Source organism: Anomaloglossus baeobatrachus, chromosome 5, assembly GCF_048569485.1.
Source record: "Anomaloglossus baeobatrachus isolate aAnoBae1 chromosome 5, aAnoBae1.hap1, whole genome shotgun sequence".
In the NCBI taxonomy this organism is placed as follows: domain Eukaryota; kingdom Metazoa; phylum Chordata; class Amphibia; order Anura; family Aromobatidae; genus Anomaloglossus; species Anomaloglossus baeobatrachus.
Window position 1 is genome coordinate 414,958,030 of NC_134357.1, and position 24,436 is coordinate 414,982,465.

The 24,436-nt window shown below is 48.5% G+C and overlaps 1 protein-coding gene across 1 annotated transcript in view; it reads right to left on the reverse strand.

Annotated features, from left to right (window-relative positions):
- Positions 1-22,028: 22,028 nt before the first annotated feature.
- The window catches only part of EFCAB3 (EF-hand calcium binding domain 3), a 50,535-nt gene continuing 48,127 nt past the window's right edge, over positions 22,029-24,436 (reverse strand). The window contains exons 8-11 of the mRNA XM_075347730.1: positions 23,968-24,119; positions 23,692-23,879; positions 22,842-22,961; positions 22,029-22,624 (exon numbers count right to left, since the gene is read on the reverse strand). Coding sequence (XP_075203845.1) covers positions 22,223-22,624; positions 22,842-22,961; positions 23,692-23,879; positions 23,968-24,119 — 862 coding nt within the window. The 3' untranslated portion in view covers positions 22,029-22,222. The remainder of the gene's footprint in view (positions 22,625-22,841; positions 22,962-23,691; positions 23,880-23,967; positions 24,120-24,436) is intronic.

The following is a 24,436-nucleotide window of genomic DNA, read 5'->3' on the forward strand; positions in this document are numbered from 1 at the left end:
GATTTGAATGGGGAAAGTGTAGCAATAGTTTCACTTCTCCCCCTGTAACAGTTTCACCTGGATTAGATTAAGCCAAGTGATTCCAGGAAGGATAAGTAGAGGGAGGGGAGCGCCGGTGGAGGCTCACCCCTCGTACATTTGTAACGTGGCTGCGGGCATTTGCGTTTTTTGGCAAGGGTATCGGGGGAAGGAATTGGGTAATTGGTTCGGCATGGTTCAGTTATATGGATCCATTTGGGGTGGCTTGTTAGGTCATATGGCGGTTTAGTCTGGCTTCAGTACGCCGAGTAATTTCAGCAAGGGAAGGTGTTGCGTGCCAGTATGCGGTAGGATCATACGGGCACATCCTTATGGCTGCAGTGGATGGCGGCTCCTAGTCAGCCCCCCTTTTGGGGGGTAGTTGAGCTGTTCGGGGCTTGGAACCCCGGCGACACGGACGATGAGGGTTTTTTGGGGGGAATAGAATGATGGGTGGTGCAGATTTGGCGCGGACGGTTGTCTTAAGCATAAGTGTTGGGTTGTGGTAAGGAACATAGTAATTTTGCGTCTTTCTATTTGTATTGGTGGATCTTCGCCTCCTTATTGGAAGTTTGCGCTGGGCCAGGGGACACCTGGTGGTTGTCAGTGGAAAGAGGGGTCAGGAAGTGGCTTTGGGCAGGATGGGTGGGGCCATTCGGGGCCCTCGTCATGATTGGGTTTCTCTGTTGGGGGGTAGTGCCGGAAATGAGCCGTATATAGATATATATATTTCGGCTTGTTCAAAACGTATCTTATCTGGAGGAGTCATCGGTGTATGCCTGCTTGGCTCCAGAATTGTCGGCGGTTTATTATATGTCGTTTGACAGAGGGTGGGATTTGGTAAAGGCGGTGAGCCGTGGAGCATTGATGGCAAAGGCGGATTTGGAGGCAGCATTTAGGTTGTTACTGGTTCACCCTACTAGCTAGCAGTTCGGGTGCTGCGGTGGGGAGGGGAGTTATTATTATGTTGATCGGTGGGTGCTAATGGGTTTTGTCCCATTTTATGTTTCTTTGGAGGCGGTTATTTCTTTGTGGAGTGGTTTGTGCGTGGTGTGTCCAAGCTAACACCTCTTATTCATTATAGGTTGATTCTCTTTACATCAGGTTGGCGGGTTGATGATTCGTTGGGGTTGATTGTTTCATTGCAGATGGTGGTGGATACTCTTTTGGGCCTGTTGGCGCTGGCGAAGACTGAGGGTCCAACGCCAGTGATATGGTTTGTGGGGGATAAAGTTTGATGTTATGGTCAGAAAGGTAGGATTCGTGTGTAATGGTGTGGTCCTATGGGCTGCGATAGAGGCAGTTAGGTCAGCTAAGACGGTGCGGTTTCAGGCGGTACAGTCTTTGCAGGGGCGGTCGAACCACGGGTGCAGAGTTACGCCGCTGGGGTGCGTGTCTGCTGAATGGCTGGCGATGGCTGCGCCAAGGGTGCAGCCATCGGATCATTTGTGTGTGGTCACGAGGGAGATCAATGATGATCTGATGGTGTAGGAGGTTTTTTCTTACGGCGATTTAGTGGCCGCGGATTGTGGCTGGGTAAGGTGGTACCTGATAGAACGTAGCTGCGGTACTCGGATGCAGCGGGTCCAGTTGTTTTCTGGTTGGGCATTGTGGGTAGCTGTCAGGGCCAGGCGGTCGGGCAGACCCAGGAGGTGGATCCACTGGGCCGAACTCTAAGATGGTGGTAAGGAGTCCGGTAGCTGAAGCACTATGGGCAGTAGAACAGTCCGTGCCAGTGAGTAACGAAGGAGTCCCTGGGACCGCGGAGTCACAGATGGTAGTCCGGGTGACGTAGCTCAGGTTCGGAAGCCGAGGTGATGTCAGGCGGGGTCCGGAACCTTTGGAGCGAGATGACGGGTCACCGCAGGGATCCGAGATGGTACGGACTGTCAGATGGCAGACGGACAGCGTGCGGGGTTCGGGATTCAGCAGGACCGGATGGCGAGGCAGGATCAGCTCTAGAAGAGAGATACGTGAGTATGGCAAGACGACACAAGGAGACCTGACTCCTAGCTTGGAAAACACGAAGATCAGGCCCCGCCCTCTTGGACAATACACCCCTTTATACCCTGTACCTGTTTAGCCTCATTTCCTGTTAATGGACGCTGGCCCTTTAAGAAAGGGTCAGTGACCGCGCGCGCGCCCTAATGCGCATGCGCGCAGCCCGGGTGCCAGAAGCCAGGGAAGGAGGCTGAGAAGAGGACGCAGGGGAGCCGGCCAGGGCCTGGGAGGCCGTCGGGCGCCGCGATCGGAGACCAGGGGGCCTGGGAAGGACGGGCACCGGAGCCAAGGACCCGGGGAGCGTGGCAGGTGAGCCGGGGAGCGGGGCTGAGGACCCGGGGAGCGGAGCGGAGGACCCGGGGAGGGGAGCCAAGGACCCGGGGAGCGTGACAGTACCCCCCCCCACGCCCCCCTCCCCGCAACCGGGACATGAAGGCACGGATCAGAGGAGTGCCCACGTTCTCCCTGGGCTCCCAGGACCTATCCTCAGGACCATACCCCTCCCAGTCCACCAGGAAGAACTGTCGGCCTCGAACAGTCTTCATGGCCACGATATCCCTTACCGCATAGATGTCGTCATCGGCAATAGGTGGAGGAGCCGGACTGGCAGCAGCGGAGAAGGGACCAAGGACAACCGGCTTGAGCAGGGAGACGTGGAATGAGTTGGGTATCCTCATCGTGGCCGGGAGCTGTAGCTTGTAGGAGACCTCATTGATCTTGCAGAGGACCTTAAACGGCCCGATGTAGCGAGGGCCCAGCTTGTAGGAAGGTATCTTCAATCGGATGTACTGGGAAGCAAGCCAGACCAGGTCACCAGGAGAGAAACACGGAGGGTCCAGACGCCTCTTGTCAGCGTGTTTCTTCATCCGCTGGGAAGCGCGTCCAAGGGACGCCTTGACAGAGTCCCAAATGGTAGCGAAGTCACGGGCTACAGTATCAGCCGCAGGGACATCCGAAGAAGGGGATATAGGCAATGGAACGGAGGGCTGAAGTCCGTAAACGACATGGAAGGGAGATTTGGAGGATGACTCACTGATGTGGTGGTTATGTGAGAATTCAGCCCAAGGCAGAAGCGTGGACCAGTCGTCGTGATGGGTGTTGACATAGTGACGTAAGAAGGATGTCAAGATTTGATTGACCCTCTCCACTTGGCCATTAGACTGAGGATGGTATGCGGAAGAAAAGTCCAGAGTTACTCCCAGATGTTTGCAGAGCGCCCTCCAGAAGCGGGAGGTGAACTGAGTTCCTCTGTCGGACACGATGTGGGATGGAAAGCCATGCAAGCGGAAGATGTGATGGATATAGGCTTCCGCGAGTTCCTGAGCAGAGGGCAGTCCAGCCATGGGGATGAAGTGAGCCATTTTGGAGAACCGGTCCACCACGACCCATATGACTGTGTGTCCAGAGGATAATGGCAAGTCCGTAATAAAATCCATCGCTATGTGTTGCCACGGAACTGAGGGTGTAGGCAGAGGCAGAAGACGGCCATAGGGCAGGTGTTTGGGCGTCTTGTTTCTGGCACAAGAGGAGCAGGCAGAGACAAAAGCAGCGACGTCCGTGCGAAGGGATGGCCACCAGTAATGGCGTACAATCGCACCCCATGTTCTCTTCTGGCCTGCATGACCGGCTGTTTTTGAGGCATGACCCCAGTGTAACACTTTTAGCCTGTCAGTCTCAGAGACATAGGTCTTTCCGGGCGGTATCTGGGCCAGGGTGACAGGGGCCACCGAAATGATCTTGCTAGGAGAGATGATGGGTTGGGTAGTCTCTTCCTCCTGCTCCATGGGCATGAAAGACCTAGACAAAGCATCAGCGCGTACGTTCTTGTCCGCGGGTCGGAAATGGAGCTGGAAGTCAAACCTGGCAAAGAATAGGGACCACCTGGCTTGCCGTGGGTTCAGTCGCTGAGCGGACCGCAGGTATTCCAGGTTCTTGTGGTCCGTGTAGATAATCACGGGGTACACTGCTCCTTCCAGGAGGTAGCGCCACTCCTCCAGAGCCAGTTTGACCGCCAATAGTTCTCGGTCACCGATGGTGTAATTACGTTCAGGTGCTGAGAAGCTCTTGGAGAAGAGACCGCACGTCACCATCTTGCCGGAGGAGGACTTCTGCATGAGCACTGCTCCGGCTCCCGAGGAGGAGGCATCCACCTCCAAGGTGAACTGGCGGTTTAACTCCGGACGGTGGAGTACAGGCGCGGAGGCAAATGCTCGCTTCAGTGAGCAAAACGCGGCGTCGGCCGCAGGTGACCAGTCCTTTGGATTAGCCTCCTTTTTGGTCAAAGCGGAGAGAGGAGCAGTCAGGGCAGAGAAGTGAGGGATAAACTGGCGGTAGTAGTTGGCGAATCCCAGGAACCGTTGGATTGCCTTCAGTCCAGAAGGGGGAGGCCAGTTGAGTATGGAGGAGACCTTCTTTGGATCCATCTGCAGTCCAGTGCCCGAGATGATGTATCCCAGGAAAGGGAGAGAAGACTGCTCAAAGACACACTTCTCATATTTGGCGTAGAGACGATTCTCTCTCAGTCTTTGTAAAACCAGCTGTACGTTCTCTCTGTGGGTCTGGAGGTCCGGAGAGAAGATAAGGATGTCATCCAGATAAACTACTACACAGATGTAGAGGAGGTCCCGGAATATGTCGTTCACCAATTCTTGGAAGACTGCTGGTGCGTTACACAGGCCGAAGGGCATCACGCAGTATTCATAATGCCCATCGCGAGTATTAAACGCGGTCTTCCATTCGTCCCCAGAGCGGATACGAACTAGGTTGCAGGCACCCCGAAGATCCAGCTTGGTGAACACACGGGCTCCTCTGAGCCGGTCGAACAATTCGGGGATGAGCGGCAGAGGGTACTTGTTCTTTACGGTGATCTGATTCAGACCCCGGTAGTCGATGCATGGGCGTAGGTCACCCTCTTTCTTCTTGACGAAGAAGAAGCCTGCTCCCGCAGGAGAGGAGGATCTCCGGATGAATCCCTTTGCCAGGCTTTCTGTGATGTAGGTGGACATGGCCCTGGTTTCGGCTGGAGACAACGGATATATCCGTCCTCGAGGCGGTGTTGTTCCTGGGAGCAGGTCGATGGCACAATCGTAGGGACGGTGTGGCGGAAGTACCTCAGACTCCTTCTTGTCAAAAACGTCTGCGAAGGACCAATAGGCCGAAGGCAGTTCCGGCAGGTTCTCTGGAACCGGAGGTCGTCGGATAGGTTGTATGGACTTCAGACACTTCTCATGACAAGCAGGACCCCATCGGGTGATTTCGCCAGTACCCCAGCTGACTGATGGTTCGTGTGTCCGCAACCAGGGAAGTCCCAGCAGGATTTGATGGGACATGTGTGGAAGGACGTAGAGAGCGATGTTCTCGGTGTGCAGGGCACCGATACGCAGTTCGACCGGACTGGTGACCCAGGAGATGGTATCAGAGAGGGGTCTCCCATCCACAGAGGCAATCACTAGGGGCTTCTCGAGTGGAGTAACAGGCAGCTGGTACTTGTCCACCGTGGCCTGCTGGATGAAATTGCCTGCTGCTCCAGAGTCGAGGTATGCCTCAGCCGTGAAGCGCGTCTCTCCCGTTGACACTTGCACAGTCCACATAACCGGGTCTGAGAGAGTCCCAGCACCTAGGGTGGCCTCTCCTACCAACCCTAGGCTTTGGAGTTTCCCGGCCTTTCCGGACAGGAGCGTAGGAGGTGTGTGTCCTCTCCGCAGTAAAAGCAGAGACCCTTGGCGAGCCGCTCTGCTCGACGTTGTTCAGACTGTCGTACTCGGTCGATCTGCATGGGCTCGTGGACGGGAATCCCAGCTGTTGATGACTGAGATACGGAGGGCTTCTGTGGAGGAGAGGAATGCCGTACCGGACGTCTCTCACGAGACAGCTCTTTGGAGCGCTCCTGAAAACGTATGTCCACTCGAGTTGCTAGGGCAATCAGGGCATCTAGGGTGGAGGGCACGTCACGACCCGCCAACTCATCTTTGATGCGACTCGAGAGTCCTTCCCAGAAGGCGGCTGTTAGGGCCTCATTATTCCACCCGAGTTCTGAAGCCAAAGTGCGGAAACGGATGGCGTATTGGCCCACCGTCAGTGTTCCTTGACGTAAGCGGAGGAGGGATGAAGCAGACGCAGAGGCGCGTCCCGGCTCGTCAAAGGTGCTGCGAAAGGCCTGCAGGAACTCTTGAAGATCCTTGGTCATAGGGTCCTCCTTCTCCCACAACGGGTTCATCCATGCCAGTGCCTCGCCCTCCAGGTGAGACATGATGAAGGCGACCTTGGCTTGGTCGGAGGCAAACAGATGTGGCAGCTGCGTGAAATGGAGGGAGCATTGGTTTATAAACCCCCTGCAGGACTTGGGATCTCCGGCGTACCGGGGTGGTGAGGCCAAACGCAGTCTGGAAGCATCCGAAGAAGCAGCCACGGGAGCGGGGGACGTGGCTTGACTAGTGGCGGCTTGGGATGTCGAAGACGTGACTGCCGCTTGTAGCGTGGTCAGGCGGGTGTCCACGGAAGTCATAAAGTTCAGCATGCGGGTCTGGACTTCACGCTGGCGTTGGAGTTCCTCTTGCAAGGCCGCTAGTGCTGCAGCGGGATCCATGGCCTGATCTTACTGTCAGGGCCAGGCGGTCGGGCAGACCCAGGAGGTGGATCCACTGGGCCGAACTCTAAGATGGTGGTAAGGAGTCCGGTAGCTGAAGCACTATGGGCAGTAGAACAGTCCGTGCCAGTGAGTAACGAAGGAGTCCCTGGGACCGCGGAGTCACAGATGGTAGTCCGGGTGACGTAGCTCAGGTTCGGAAGCCGAGGTGATGTCAGGCGGGGTCCGGAACCTTTGGAGCGAGATGACGGGTCACCGCAGGGATCCGAGATGGTACGGACTGTCAGATGGCAGACGGACAGCGTGCGGGGTTCGGGATTCAGCAGGACCGGATGGCGAGGCAGGATCAGCTCTAGAAGAGAGATACGTGAGTATGGCAAGACGACACAAGGAGACCTGACTCCTAGCTTGGAAAACACGAAGATCAGGCCCCGCCCTCTTGGACAATACACCCCTTTATACCCTGTACCTGTTTAGCCTCATTTCCTGTTAATGGACGCTGGCCCTTTAAGAAAGGGTCAGTGACCGCGCGCGCGCCCTAATGCGCATGCGCGCAGCCCGGGTGCCAGAAGCCAGGGAAGGAGGCTGAGAAGAGGACGCAGGGGAGCCGGCCAGGGCCTGGGAGGCCGTCGGGCGCCGCGATCGGAGACCAGGGGGCCTGGGAAGGACGGGCACCGGAGCCAAGGACCCGGGGAGCGTGGCAGGTGAGCCGGGGAGCGGGGCTGAGGACCCGGGGAGCGGAGCGGAGGACCCGGGGAGGGGAGCCAAGGACCCGGGGAGCGTGACAGTAGCGCTTCCAATCGGTGGTAGTGGTCGGGTTGTGGAGGTTGGCAGTTTTTCCAAGAGGAAGGTGTGCTGTCATTCTGACTATCAGTTGGTGGAGAATTCGATTAATAGTTGGTTTGCTAATCCTGGGGCCAAGGGTGGCACACTTGCGGCAGTTGGTTTCTCAATTGTATGCGTTTTAAAACAAAAAAAAAAAATGTTATGCGTGGCGCAACCAGTACTGGGGGTTCGCCAAGGGAATAGCAGCTGCTTTGTTTCCTTCCAGTTCTGCAGGTCTCGGGAGTTGAGGCCGGGTAGCAGACGAGGTGGGCATGGTGTGTCCGGAGGGCTTGTAGAGTCTGGTGTGGCTGTGTTGGGGAGCGGCTCGGGGCCCAGTGTCTGAGGTTATTTGGGGCGGATATCCAGAAGTGTGGTTGGCGCGGATAACGTTGTTTGGGGCCATGTGTGAGGAAGGCCCGGTGGAGTATTTGGTGGTGGCGTTGGCAGTGGTGAGTAACGGTTTTCAGGTTGCTAGACCGGCGTCAGCAGTGGAGCAGAGGGTGGCGGCTGTGGCTGTCTTGTTGAGGATTAGATGTGGAGAGATGTTTTCGCAGGATCTTAGTGCGCGGCAGGCCTTGAAGGGTTTTGTCGTAAGGGTGTGAGGGAGCGGGACACAAGGGTCCGTCTCCGTTGTTTTGTGGCAGCGTTTGGTGAGTGGTTTGTGGTGGCTATGTTCATCTGAGCACGAGCGGGTTTTGTTTCCCTTGTCCAAAACGGTTTGTGTTAGACTTTTGGGGGGCTTTGAGATTGTGGGGTTGGTCAGCCCATATACGGTTAAGAGCGGAGGTTGGATGTTGGAGGATGTGTCCGAGGTGGTGCAGTGGGTTGAGCGCCGGCTTCGTCGCTCACCGAATCAGATTAGGCGGGTGGTGAAGGTTGGTGTTATTATACGTGGTCCCGGGTGCGGAATTATGTTGTTAGCGGCCCAGGCTCATTATTGTGTCACGTTTGTTAAGGTACCATTTTGTGGCAGTGCTGCAGACTTGATTGCAGGTGGCGGGGGTGGGCGCCCAGAATACTACGGGTCGTATTCCTTCTGGATTGGGCTGCCACGGAGGCACCTCGGTGGTCTCAAAAAAGGAGTTGTGAGAAGTATTGGGAGGTGGGAGTCCTCTTGTTTCGGCGTTACGTTTGGCATCAGTTGTTATCGGATTAAGGCCAATGGGGGCGTTTGAGTCTTTTGGGAGTGGAATGGGTTGGCGTAACAGGTTGGTGTTATCTGTGGGTTTATGACCTCTGGGTTTTGTGGTGAGGGTGTGCCTCATTTGGATATTTGGGCATTCGTTGGTTCTCGGGGCCTCGATGGTCTGAGGCTCGCCCGAATTTTGCCAGTTGGGTCTGGACGGGTCGATGGTACTGGTCCAGTAAGTGGGAGGCAGCGATTTGGTATCTCGAGAAGTTATTTATGAATGTTTTAAAAAAAAATAAAAAAAATTGTTGGTTTGTTGCATTGTGGAAGACATACCCGGGCTTAATCGTGGGGTAGTTTTGATAGTGTGACCAGGTGGGAATGGCGTGGGGCTCGTGCGGTAGGCAGTATCAATCGAGCCTTATTGGGGGGAGGCGCCAAAAGTTAGTGGCGCTGAACTGGTGGTTTTGGAGATGCGATGGGGGTGCATCTTAACGTTCTTGGTGCTGTTTTGTGGACGCTGGGATTGCGTGGAGGTGTGGTACAAGCATTTGGTGTGTGGGGGTCCAGGCCACGTAAGGAGTCACGTGCCCTGTCCTGTGGCGGGGGTAGGTCTGGTCCAGAGGCGGTTGAAGGCAATGGTAACTGGACAGAGAGACACTATCTTGGTATGGTGGCTCCAGGTTCCGGTAAATTGCAGGCACGGGGTTCTGCAAAGTTGGGGGGTATTAATCCGTAGGTGATTAATACCTCATCTCTGGGTCGGTGTGTTGCGGCCAGGGATACTGGGGTGAGAAGTGGTTCCTGGACTGGGCCTACTCAGGGTTGTATATTTACTGTATTGGTTACTGTGTTACCTATTGTTATTTGTTGGGGTCGCCCGTTGGACGGCGCCCCCTTGTGTTAGTATGTAAATAATAGGTAATAAAGGCTGCTGTGGCCAATTTAAACCAAGTCACATGCAGTTCGTGTATTATTTACAGATGGTATTGGTGGGTAACACACATACAGCACGACTGGAGAATCCTTCCTCAATGGTCAAGAAAGCCATGGAACCCATAGGGTGGAGGGGCGACATGACTAGAGGGAAGGGAAGGAGTGATGGGGTTAATGGAAACAGGAACGGTTTGTTTATAAGGCAGAATAAATGGATTGGTGGGTAGGAGGAGTTCCCTGGAGGAAGAGGTGGGGCAGTTGAGGGGTGTAAGTAAAGGACCTTGACTTACCCCCTCTCTCTTGACTTCCGGATATGGAACGATCCCCGCCCACCCTCCCTTGTGTTTAATACCGAGGGGAATTTTGTCTGGGTTGTTTCTTTGTCACAGCAGCGGGGGTAGGTCTGGTCCAGAGGCGGTTGAAGGCAATGGTAACTGGACAGAGAGACACTATCTTGGTATGGTGGCTCCAGGTTCCGGTAAATTGCAGGCACGGGGTTCTGCAAAGTTGGGGGGTATTAATCAGTAGGTGATTAATACCTCATCTCTGGGTCGGTGTGTTGCGGCCAGGGATACTGGGGTGAGAAGTGGTTCCTGGACTGGGCCTACTCAGGGTTGTATATTTACTGTATTGGGTACTGTGTTACCTATTGTTATTTGTTGGGGTCGCCCGTTGGACAACGCCCCCTTGTGTTAGTATGTAAATAATAGGTAATAAAGGCTGCTGTGGCCAATTTAAACCAAGTCACATGCAGTTCGTGTATTATTTACAGATGGTATTGGTGGGTAACACACATACAGCACGACTGGAGAATCCTTCCTCAATGGTCATGGAAGCAGGAGCATCGCCGGGGACAGCATCGCCGGTGACAGTTGAGTATCCAACAATCAGTGTGTGTGCAGTGACATCCAGGAGGTCATCTGTACTCTGATGAACCTGTGAAGACACCGTCATAACACCCGCTGTAGCGTGGGTGTCGTGGGGGTGTCATCACGAGGTCATCAGAATTCATTGGGAGAAGATTATTTCCATTAGAGATTAAATACTTGGAAGTTTAACCAGTTCTTGTCCTGTGACTATTATGCAGCAGCAAAGATACCTTTAGGCTAAGAACACATGGCGAGTAAAAGGGAGCGAGTGGAATGCAATAAAAAAAATCGCATTCCATCCAGACCCATGTTACACTATAGGTCCGCTCCCATGAGCGATTGTTTTTTTTCTCAGCCCTAATTAGACCGAGAAAACAATCGCAGTATGCTGCGGGTGGAATCTGATTCGTTTTCACTCTCACCCATACAAGTCTATGGGTGCGGGAGAAACATAGAACTGTACTCGCATGACACCGAAGTGCAGTGCAATAATCACATCAGCTGATAATGGAGGAGATAGGGAGATTAATCCCTCCCTCTCTTCCGCAGCTGTGCTCCGATCGCAGGATTGCATCACAGTATAATGAGACTCTGCTTAAACTTGCAGCAGAGCGGTAGCCGAGGGTCATTAGCATAATGCATAATGCATAATTATGCATAATGCATCTGTGGCGCCCTGGACAAGCCACGACGTCACAGGTACTGCAACAACACACCCCACACCCTGGCTAGGCACATCTATCACAAAAATCCTTGTTGCCTCCCTCCAGGGGCTGATGTCCACACCAGGGGATGGAGCCAGGCGGTTGGCCCCACCCACCGAGGAGTTCACAGTCCTGGAGGCGGGAAAAGGAAGGCAGATCAGTTTGGAGTTTGGAGTTTGAGGAGTGAAGTGGCAGTAGAGGAGACTGATCGTGTCCGGGTGCGTGGCCTGGGCACATACAGCAAGGTTTGCAGACGGTGGTGACCGTCTGCAGGAGGGACTGATTGACGTGAACCGTAAGGACCGGGGACGGGCGGTGGCCCGCCGGTACCGGATCGGGGAATGAAGAGAAGCCAGCACCATTCGGCAGGGCTTACAGACCCCGACCAGGCTAGGAGTCGCCGTAAAACCGGTCAAATCCGTTAGCGAAGGGAACCTCCGGGGTTTCCCAGCAGTCAAGACCCGATTGAAAGCAACAGCTCAAACCGTGAAGGGAAACACAGTCACCGCCAAGGCTACAGTTCCCAGGGCCAGAGCCTGCGGGCAAAAGGGGCTCCCTCAGCCTCCATCCAAGCTGGGGAGCGGGTTACCGGTGGGAAGCCACCAGAACCGAGAACATAACACAGGTGTAGGGAAAGGTAGTCACCACCAACCTACCGGGAGAGGAACAACCGCAGCCGTCTGTGGGACCCGTCCATCCAGCCGTTTGTTTTACCGGAGACTTTGCATTCTTCATTGGCTGAGTGAGTAACACCGTGCCTTGCGGCACCGCGCTGCCCCCGCGACCCTGTACCTCACCAGGCCCCGTAACCAGCCTGCCTTCCCTCCCTCACCGGGCCCCGGGACAACCAATCCCCCTACCCACGGAGGGGAAGAACAACATCTAAGCTGCTCCCTGTCATCGCTCCCGGGATCCCCGTCCAGAGCAGCGGTGGTGTCACAACCTCACCACAACCGCGGGTGGCGTCACGGACAATAAATCCCCAAAACCATCCCCCTTTTCACTCACGGGCGAGGAGCGCCGCTCGAGTCCCCGGATCCGGCCCACCGCTCGAGCCACCGAGCAGCAGCAGCACCGGACCCGAGCGTGGTGAGCGCAGCATCCCCTCCTCCGCCCGCGACACATCAGATCCTAAATACCAGTATGTCCTTAGCCTCATAGGGGTCTCTGGAGAAAACAATCATGTTTACACAGGATAATTGATACCTTATTGATCGGTGGTGGTCTACCAATCGGCAGCTTGGGGAACTTTTATCCCCATTAGAATGAAGCTTGTGTTCGACTCGACCACTGATCCATTCATTCCTTAGGGTGAGAACTCACTTTGCGTTCATCTACTTGCAGTTCCTAACGCACGTTTTGGGCTTAATTGATTTGACTAAAGTTGCCTTTTTCTGAACTTTAGCGCTGAAAACGCATGCGTATTTACTGCGTTTTAGATGCGTTTTCAGCGCTTTTTACCTGCTTTTCCACCTGCGCTTTGATAGATGCGTTTTGAACATCATGACACTGCTAAATAAAGTTTAAATAGTCAAACTCAATGAAAAAATTGGAAAAAAAGAAACAAATCTATATTTTTGTGAAAAAAAATGAAAATAGATTAATTTTATGAAATTATAGCGGTAATATGATATTAAATGGAAAAATAGCAATAATTTATTAAAATTCTTATTTTTAATTGTCGGATTATGTGTGTGTGTAAAGGGACATATGAAATCATTATTTTGATGTTCAAAAAGCATGCGTTTTTGTAGTCCAAAACGCATGTTTTCTGCACTGGAAAAGCAGGTAAAACACAGGAATTTGCTGGAATCTTGGTTTTTGCCATTTCTCATAGACTTCAATGTTAGCAAAACGCACCCAAAATGGCAAAAACAATTGACATGCTACTTCTTTGAACGCATGGTTTTTGCCACAAAATATGCAAATTAAACGCAGCGTTTTAAAACGCAAAGCGGGGTCTAGAAATCCCCATTTTCCATAGACTTTGCTGGGAAATCAAAACGCATGCCTTTTGGCATGTAAAAGGCGCTTCTCAAAACGGACCTAAAAAGCACCTAAAACGCAAGTGAAAACGCAAAGTGCGTTCTCACCCTAAAGGCCCTGTCACACACAGAGATAAATCTGCGGCAGATCTGTGGTTGCAGTGAAATTGTGGACAATCAGTGCCAGGTTTGTGGCTGTGTACAAATGGAACAATATGTCCATGATTTCACTGCAACCACAGATCTGCCAAAGATTTATCTGTGTGTGTGATAGGGCCTTTAGTGTCTGCAAGTGCTGTACTTGGCTTTTCCTAGCAGTCCCAAAGAGAATGAATAGATCTACGGTCACACATTCGACTTGCTTCTGCATTTTAAAATAGGGATAAAACTTCCCTGTCAGGGATAAAAGTTTCTTATTCTTCCAGTCTAAGAACAAAAAAATAATTCTGTACAACAGCAAGCAATTCATTATAAAAGTATAAATCTTTATTGAAACAATGTTTAAAATCTTGCATATAAAGATAATACAAACAGTGGTCAGCGCTAAAGAATTATATCAAGAGAACTGCAACATAAGATAATAATTGGTGCTAGGATTCTCATCAATCCAAAAACTCCGACAGTGACAATATAGAAAAATCACAACCAGGGGTGGTCTATAAGTAACAGCAGTGCAGAAACTGCCATCACTGTCAGAGAGGAGTAGAGGAATCCCAGCAAAAAAAGTAATACACATGAAATAAAGAGCGCCAACATGGTCCCTACATGCACGTTTCGGTGTACGCCTTCACATGAGGTATATACTGCCATTTATTTTTTCCACATTGTCACTCTCCGAGTTTTTGGATTGATGAGAATCCTAGCACCAATTATTATCTTTGAATGTAAGACTACCTTCATTTTATAGACAATCATCTTGGCTATCTGATACATAATTTTGACTTGCAATTATTTGACATATGATTAGTTATGCAGATTCTTATCAAGGTCACTGCATTGTTACTGTTTTGCTCCTAAAAATCAAAATTTATATTTTTACTATTTTGTAAATCTGCCTGAATCCTTCTGGGCATACTCTCGATCATATTGAAGCATGTCGATCAAAATCTAATCCCAGGTCTCTTCTATATGGTCCCAATGTTGGTGCATCGAGGGGGTTTTATCCGACTCGTCGCCGGGCCGGGGATCTTCTGCGTCGTCACGGGGTGGCCTGGCCAGGTTTCGTGACCCCCGAGGTGTACAACAAATGGTGGGGAGATGGGGTGAATAGGAATGTCAGTCATGACGCCACCTGTGGTACGTGGCCAGGTAGGCAGCCGCTGCTGCAGGGCCTCTCACAGAGGCAGATGTTGAGTGCAGCCGGGATGGTATCGCTCCCCACAGGCGGAGCGGGCCTGTGAGTATGGTGGGGGTGGCAGTCCCTGGGAGCACCGGAGCGCAGGGCGACGGCAATCAGGGTCAGAGTCAATAGGTGCGGGTTCCAGATCTTTGCTTACTGGTTCAATGCCGCACCCCAGGTACTGGTCTTTGTCGTGATGGGCTCCGTTTGATCCTGGGCAGGTTAAAGGTAGTTCCGGTATGGCAGTCTGTGGGCCCTTCCTCCATGTGCGCTGTGTCGGTCCCTGTGGCATGAAGCCCCTTGGGGACCCCCTTGGTTGTTTAAGTGTCCCAGCTCTGTTGCAGGTAAAGCGGATCCCCGCCATGGAGTCTGACTGGATCTAGACCCCGGACCCTATGTATCACTGTGCCTCGAGCTATGTGGGTAGTGGTCGAAAAGACATGAAATCCTCCCGTCCTGCAGATTTGGTTGCCAACGTGAAGTATAGCTAGCCCTAGGGCTCTGCACCCTGTAGTAGCACCGTGCCTGGGAGAACTGACTCGGTATGTCCTCTGCGACCGTTAAACTCCTATGTCCTACGAGATCCACCGGTACCGGGTTCCTTTCCTCCCAATGTATCCAGCCTGCCCCCGGTCTGGCCGATTCTACCCGGAGGAGCTTTGAAGCATGCCCTCCGGGTGACCATGTTCTTCTGTGTCCCAGACTAATCTGAGGTAATTCTCTCCCTGCTGCTGTATTTTACCAGTGCTCCCCCCGCCCTCTGGATGAATCACCAAGCTGGGGAAGTCCCGTTATAATGGTGATCACCTTCAGCCTAATTAGTGTAAAGCACCTGCTGTATGTGTTAGGCAAGGAAACTGCTGACTCATTTTCTAACTATGTGGTGTAAGTGAGACATACCAGACATTAACTTCCTCATACCCGGGATGGATACTGCGCCTTAAATGAGTTGCAGTACCCTGTGGCGACCGAAGCCTCAGGGGCACCAGACATACTGGTCGACTCAGTTGAGTATGAATACAGCTTTTTCTTCAACTGTACTACCCACAAGTGTTCAAGTGGGTTGAGGTCTGGGGACTGTGGGTGCCAATCCAGGACCTCTACTTCATTGTGATTGAACAATTTCTTTGCCAATTGTGATGTATGCTTTGCGTCGATGCCCTGCTGGAGTACTAGGTCGTCTTTTTCATATCCATAGTACTCCAGTGTACGAAGGAATTCATCTTGTAGGATACTCACAAATAGCTTAGCTTTGAGACCACCATCGATCGTGGTGAAATATCCAACACCTTTGACTGAGAACCAATTCCATATCATCAGGCTACCTCCACCAAACTTGACAATTTGTTCAATTTCTCGATTTGTTAGCCCCTTTTTCCCTTGTTTCTTCCAGACTCATTTGCACCCGGCAGAACCTAGTCTACTGACTTTTGTCTCATTGCTCCAAATCACCTGTTCCTAATCTTCTACTGTTCCCTTTTCGTACTCTTTTGCAAACTCGAGCCGACATTTCTTATGATGATATTGATGTTGAGGCTTCTTCACCTCTATTTGGCCCATCATTCCATACTTCCGTAAAGTGCATCACACAGTGATCGCAGGGAAAGCTGTAAGCTCACTATTACGAAGCATATAAGCCGCTTACACTGCTGTGTTTGTCACGCCAGAACTGATAGACCTTGTGATCAACCAACTTTGTTGACTCCAATATTTTGCATGAATATCCACCTCTTGGCATTTGAATGGATGGAGGGACTTTATATCGTATTCTTCCGACTGTGATGGCACTCACATGATGCAGTTTGGCAATTTTTGTGGCCGAGAGACCGCTGTCGATGAGCTGGTTCATGCGGTTTCTCTTTTCTTAAGAAATCTTCATGGCTGCTCCTCTATTCGAACCAGTGACTTTTTACTTGGGAGTCAAGCTAATAACACACTGAGCTATTAGGTAATGTGAAAACGGGTTGTAATTTCTAGTATACTGAAAGAAAAAAAAATGTAAACACCTGGAGCAAAATAGTAACAATGCAGTGACATGACCAGAATCTACATAACTAATCATATGCTAAGTATTTGCAAGTCAAATTTATGTATGAAATAGCCAAGGTGATTGGCTATAAAATGAAGGTAGTCTCACGATCAAAGATGTAGTGGATTGTGAGATATGGAGCCTGAAATTCAAAAGTTCAAAAAATTGTTACCTTTTGCTTGTCACTATGAACTGTACTGTACTGTATTATGTACAGAGCTCCTGTGTATAATGTCACGGTGCTCACTGCAATACCTGTACACTATATACTGTCTACAAAACTTCTGTGTATATGGTGGTAATATTAGTATTATGGGTTTTTTTCACTGACCAGTTGTTGTATTATTTGGTCACTATGTGGTGATATGATGTGGTCTGGTCATGGTGTGGCAGTATTTGTCCCTTGTATGTGGTAATATTCAGTCACCATGTGGTGGTAATATATAGTCTTGTCATGGTCTGGTGGTATTTGTCCCTTGCATATAGTATTTGGTTACTATGTGGTGGTAATATGTAGTCTCATCACAGTTTGGCGGTATTTCGCTCTTGTATGTGGTACTATTCGGTCACTATGTAGTAGTAATCCAGTAGTGACTTGAAGTGTTGGCACCCTTGAAATTGTTCCAGAAAATGAAGTATTTCTCACAGAAAATTATTGTAATTACACATTTTTTTGATATACACATGTTTATTTCCTTTGCGTGTATTGGAACAAGACAAAAAAAAACACAGAAAAAAAGGCAAATTGAACTTAATTGCACACAAAACTCCAAAAAAACAGTTGGACAAAATTGTTGGCAACCTCAACTTAATATTTGTTTGCACATGCTTTGGAATAAATAACTGCAATCAATCGCTTTCAATAACCACAAACAAGCTTTTTACACCTCTCTACTGGAATTTTGAACCACTCTTCTTTTGTAAACTGCTCTAGATCTCTCATATTTGAAGGTGCCTTCTCCAAACAGCAATTCTAAGATCTCTCCACAGGTGTTCAAGAGAATTTACATCCAGACTCATTGCTGGCCACTTCAGAACTCTCCAGCACTTTGTTTCCATCAATTTCTGGGTGCTTCTTGAAGTATGTTTGTGGTCATGGAAGACCCATGACCTAGGACGCAAACCCAGCTTTCTGACACTGGGCACTACATTGCGACCTAAAATCCTTTGGCAATTTTTAGATTTTATGATGCCTTGCACACAGTGAAGGAACCCAGTGCCACAGACAGCAAAACAATGACAAAGCATATATTAATCTCCACCATATTTCACTGTAGGTGTTATTTTTAAATAATTTTGGTTCTCAAGTACTCAGATAGTTCCCTTCTCCTCTTTCTGATCTCCATACTTAGTGTGGCACATACTGACACACAATGCAAAGACTAAATCAACTTCTCCCCTTTTTATCTGGTTTTAAGTGTGATTTTCATATTGCCCCCATCTGGTACTTGCCACAAGTGAGTTTGAACGAGCATCGTATGTTTGAAACAAAGTTGTTTACCACAATTTTGGAAAGGTGTCAACAACTTTGTCCGGCCCATTTTGGGAGTATTGTTTGAAATTATATCCAATTTGCCTTTATTTGTGTTGTTCCAATACACACAAAGGAAATAAACATGTGTATGACAAAACAATATGCAACCACAATAATTTTCTGGGAGAAATACTTAATTGTTTGAAACAATTTCAAGGGTTGCAATACTTTCGGCCATGACTGTATGTGGTCTGGTCATGGTGTGGTGGTATTTTTCCCTTGTATATGGTATTATTTGGTCCATATATGGTGGTAAGAAGTGGTCTGATCATGGTGTAGTGGTATTTGTTCCTTGTTCTGTATGTGGTATTTTTCAGCCAGTATTTGATGGTATTATGTGGTCTGGTCATAGTTTAGCTGTATTTTTCTCTTGTATATGGTACAGTTTGGTCATTGTGGTAGTAATGTGTTGTCTGGTCATGGTATGGTGGCATTTGTCTTTTGTATATAGTATTAATTGTCTTGGTATAGTGGATTGTGCTGTGTATGGAGGTCATTTGTTCTCTCTGATATTAATTCCTGTCCTGTGACATCCTGCTACACAGTAGAAAAGATGCACATCCAGGGGTTCTCTGGTGAAACAAGTAATCACCTCTTCATAGGATAAATAATAACTTACTGAGTGGTGGGGTCCGACTGCAGGAATCTGCACTGATCAGCAGCATAGGGAATCTTTTATCCCCATTAGAATAGAGCTTGTGTTTGACTCAACCACTGGTCCATTCATTCCCTCAGTGGCTGCCGAGCACTACACTTCACTTTTTCGTAAAAAATATACACGTTTCAAGAAAAATTTCTTAGTCATCATGTAGTTAATTTATGACTAAGAGATTTCTCTTGAAACGTGTATTTTATATTTCTGTATGTCTCCGTTTTTGAAAATGTTATCATAATTTTGGAGTAAAGGATGAGTCTTTTTTATGTGATGGACTTGCTATATTTTTTCTGTTTCCCTGGGGTGATTTTTTGTTTCTAGTTTTTTTTTGTTTCTTTGCTTTTTTTGCGCAGCCTTAAAGAGGATGCAAAGACCTTGCAGTCAGACATTCAACTGGTTGTTGCACATTAAAATTGTGATTAAAAATGCCCTTAAAGGGATAAAAATGTATCACCTATCCTGTGGATCCTATGGATTGGTGAGAACTTGTTTTCAACAAAGAATCCTTTTTAATGCAAATTTCCATAATTGTACCTTATCAGTTATGTGCGCACAGTAGATGTGCAAGAGCTGCCTGTATTTTATATTCGACGCTCCACTATAATTGGGATAGTCGCTAACAGGTATTTATATATATATATATATATAGCTCTAGTGTGGGCCCCTAAAGTCAACTCTCCTGTGAGCCCCAGACATCCCAGTGTGACCCAGGGTGCGGTAAATATTGACCATGCCCTTAGCCACACCCATTTACCATTTCTTTCTACCCTAGCAGGGGGTGATGTCAGAGAGGCGGTGGCATTGAGGAACAATCAGCAGATCGAAGGGACTGCAAGCCTGTCTCAAGGACATTTAGAACTAGAGGTAAGTGGATTAAGGCCCAGTCACACTAAGCAACATCGCTAGCAACATCGCTGCTAACGAACAACTTTTGTGACGTAGCAGCGATGTTGCTAGCGATGTTGTTGTGTGACATCCAGCAACAACCTGGCCCCTGCTGTGAGGTCGTTTGGTTGTTGCTGAATGTCCTGGGCCATTTTTTAGTTGTTGCTGTCCCGCTGTGAAGCACAGATCGCTGTGTGTGACAGCGAGACAGCAACAACTGAATGTGCAGGCAGCAGGAGCCGGCTTCTGCGGAGGCTGGTAACCACAGTAAACATCGGGTAACCAAGAAGCCCTGTCCTTGGTTACCCGATATTTACTTTTGTTACCAGCCTCCGCTGCTCTCACTGTCAGTGCCGGCTCCTGCTCTGTGCACATGTAGCTGTAGGACACATCGGGTTAATTAACCCGATGTGTGCTGTAGCTAGGAGAGCAGGGAGCCAGCGCTAAGCATTGTGCGCTGCTCCCTGCTCTGTGCACATTTAGCTGCAGTACACATCGGGTAATTAACCCGATGTGTGCTGTAACTAGGAGAGCAGGGAGCCAGCGCTCAGTGTGCGCTGCTCCCTGCACGTGTAGCTCCGTGTGCTGGTAACCAAGGTAAATATCGGGTTGGTTACCCGATATTTACCTTAGTTACCAAGCGCAGCATCTTCCACGTGGCGCTGGGGGCTGGTCACTGGTTGCTGGTGAGCTCACCAGCAACTCGTGTAGCGACGCTCCAGCGATCCCTGCCAGGTCAGGTTGCTGGTGGGATTGCTGGAGCGTCGCAGTGTGACATCTCACCAGCAACCTCCTAGCAACTTACCAGCGATCCTTATCGTTGTTGGGATCGCTGGTAAGTTGTTTAGTGTGACTGGACCTTTAGGTCAGTGGTACCTGTGACGTGACGGGAGGTTTGCAAATCTCTTACCTTTTGGCATCCTTCTAGTTGAGAGTTTTGTTCATTCATTCATAGTCGTGGCAGCCAGAATTTTCTCATCTTGATGTAAGCTTCACAATACCCTGACGACCTAGTGATCTGATTAGTCTTTGAGAATCGCTTGTAGGATGTATAGTAAAGAGCTTGCAAGTGCTGTGCTCCTTCTCTAGAGGACCAGCCACTGCTGATACACTGCAGAGGTGGCTGGTAGCCATAGGCCGGTTTCACATTTGCGTCGTTTTGATGGAAACGGAATCCAGCACAGATGCAGTACACTTCATTTATTTACAGTGGAAGCGCGACATTATGTGGACACATGCGGTTGTGTATGAAGCACACAACCACATAGTGTCGCACTTCCAATGTAAATAAATGAACTGTACTGCATCTGTGCTGGATTCAGTTGCCGTCAAAACGACGCAAATGTGAAACAAGCTTAAGCAGTGAGTAGTAAACTATCAAATAAAAATCACTCTATTCTTTAGAATGGAGAGGATTTTTAATTGGAGGGAAATAAAAAAAAGTTGTTTGTTTTTACAAGCACTATGCAATTGTACCCATTTAAGCATCTCTATTTCAGCATTTATTGTGGGTCTTAACATCTGGACCCCACCAATCAAAACTTCCAACATTTCTCTATGGCTATGTTTACATGTCTTGTTAAATTTATTGGATCAGTTACATGTATAGGCACTCTCTATGTATATGTACTAGTATGGTCTCTAAATCGTATCAAACCAGCACATGCTGTGATTTTTTTTTTTTTTTTTCATATGGAGCTTCCCCGTAAAAAATCATTCAAGTAATCTAGCATTGGCTGGACATGGATCCAGCTGCTGTCTGTTCTTAACATGGACAGCTCTTGGACAAAACATATGATGATCTGAGCATACCTTATGCTGTTCCAAACGTTTTGTTTTTTTTTTATTATTGAGACAATCAAACTAAACTGTAAAGACATCACTGCTATTCAGGCTTGGGGTGTAAATCTACAGTTGGGTTACCTGACTGCAGACTTATGAATTCTCACGGCGCATAGTGTGTGAACTGTCAGGATTCTCCAGTGCCGGGGCTCATGTGAACACAAGAATGCAATTTGCATACTTCTGGCCACATTATGACTAGATATGTCTGGCCTTGCTCATTTCACTTGAGGGATGCCGTGCACACTAATCGGTATGTCATCACATATATTAAAACCGTATTCTTGCTCCTGGCATAGGAGAATCCGGACAGTGTGCACACTGAGCCCTATGAGAATTCCCACTGAGCCCTGTGAGTATTCACAAGCCTGCAGTCACATAAAGAGACTGTAGACTTGCGCCCGAAGCCTGGACCATCCTTTTGAGGCCTTATGCACATGTTTGTTGAAGTTTGTATACAAATAAGGGATGGGATCTTACTGTATTACTGCGTGCTACCAATTTAACGTGGAAGCACAATTATAGATGTCTTTTGCTGTTGTGTTTTTTCCTGTTTGATCCATCAGATACAGAAGATATGGAGCACTTGTTTTAGGGGAGAATAGCTCTGTACATTTTGTACCAAATGGACAATAGTAGTATGGTGGCACATGGAGTCCCTGAAACCTTGTAGTATAAAGTCATACAGGACTCGGTGCGCCTCTGTACAGCTACCATGCACTATTCATGGACAATTAGTTTCTGAACTTCCACGTTTGAAGGAATAATAACTGTTTTAAACAATTTTTTCTAGAATCTCATTGTAGAGAAAAGCTCAACCAAAGTTTGGCTGCTGGGTACACTCTTTAATGAACTTAAGCCATGGGCACACATGTCGGTGGATTATTCATTCTTGTACAATATCTTCTTCAGGTTTTTCAATCACGTTTGGATTGTTGTGGTTGTCCGGTGATGATTTACTAAGGATATCTGTGCGCTGCTCATTACACTTCTCCCATACATTATGGTCAGCATTCTTGTCCATGTAGTTCTGCTGTATGCCACTGTCAAGGGGTACTGAGGCGGTCTCCCACTGTTTCTGCGTCTCTCTCTGATAGAGTTTCTTCTTTCCTAGAAGCTCACACTGGGCATCCCAAGACCAAGAGTAAGTAGAGAACATGTTGCTAAATACAGGGTTTTTGGTTTCCCGTTCAATCTGACTTCCCTGAATCCTGTCCCATAAATGGAGCGTAGAGGACTTTTTTCTTTGAACAGCTCTTTCCAAGAAACGTTTTTTTCCCAGGTCCACCTAAACTCAAGCAAGTAGAGATATCGATTATGGAAAATAATGGGGACAATAGATCTAGCCATAATTCGGCTGACATATAACAAGTAGTAAAAATAAATTTGGTATTTGTGTTTGGACAGAATGATGGACCAAGGCTCTGTCTGTTCTTACATCTCAGTCTCATTCCCTTGAATAGGGCTGAGCTGCAATGCTAGTCACACACACCAATAGGACTCACCTGGTGTCTGACCAACCCATGGTCGTTCATGTTCAGCTTTTGTATTTTATTGGTAGGCAATCTCAGGTCTATTGGAATGGGGTTTGTTTTACGTTTGCATCCTGGAATATAAATGTCCACCTGAAAAAGGGATAAAAAAGGTAATTCCATAGTCTATGTATTATTCTGTGTTTTAGAAAGGTTGTCAGGGATTAGAAAATAAAAAACTTTTCATTTTTTTTTTCTCTCCCCAGAAACAGCTTCACCCTTGCAAATGAAGCAAGTGTGGTACAGCAGGTCACCCAGTTACAAGTTAATAGGCTTGAGATATCGACACAAACTATAGACAAGGGCGATGCTGCTTCTGTGAAGAAAATCGAGGGTATTGTTTAAAGTTGAGCAAAATGATTTCCAAATCCTTGTTCATTGACCATGTCGGTAGTCCATGGCTGCTGGACCGGAGCCCTGTGAAGCTCATCCTACATGCTGGAATCTGCGGCACCTCTTCTGATCAGTAGACCTAGCACAACGTCATACTCACTGCAAAGATCATATCGTACCAAGCTTACTAATCAGAAAAGGAGGAGGTATGAAGGGCCCCCATACAACTACTAAGGACTACTGATGTAATTGAAAGACCAAGGTCCTGCTAATCTTTTTGTTCAACACTAGTTTTATGAGGGACATTTTTCTTTACATAATTACAAATTGGCATCTACAGATCAGGAATTTTTTGTTTATTTGTTTTTTTTGCTTTTCATTGGAAGAATTACATGGAAATAATAGTTGGAACTTGATAGATCGATGTGTTTTCATCTTGCCATTTACAAAAGATTGGCTTTGCCAAAGTCAGCATCAAGCTCTGACAAACCTGAATACCACGCTGCTTTCTACCCTTGACATCCGTCTGCATGTCCACATCTGAGGTTTCTTTATGTCCCCTATAGATGGTTTTCTGCTTCATCCTGTGGAGTTGTGGTTGTCCAGATAGTTTCTTTTCTTTCCTGGTGCTCAGGGGTACACATGGTATCACATCATAGGGACTACTAGCACATGGACCTATACATGAAACAGTAGAATATCAGGTAGTTCACCTCTCCACACCTAAATGATCCATCATGCTACCCACGTTTCTCCATGTAATGACCTTTATTTGTCTTGATCTCCTTCAGGTAGTGTGCCAACTGTTTGTCTGTCATGCCCATGATGCGTGCATTACTGACAAAATCCACTTTTACATGGGACTTTGATCTCTTCCTGGGGAACTGTGGTATGGCCTCAAATTTTTCCTGGTAGTACCTGTTAAAGTAAATAAGAATTTAGACCATAGTTTTATGATGAGTAAGCGTCTTTGCACAGAGCAGTTCAGTATTTATTGAAGTCTAGCTTAAAATGACTGTTACTGCAGATAACCCCAATATCACACTCATGAGGGTTCAAGAAGCTGAGATGCTTGGGCACCTTACATTGTAGGACATAAGATAAATGGGTTTAAAAGATCATAGCTCATACCCTTATTTTTTAGGGTTTGAATGAACTTAGTCTCAGTGTCGTACCTTCCATGCCGGAAAACCAAGCAATTGCAATAGGGTCCAGCACTGAATTACTTCCCTTTA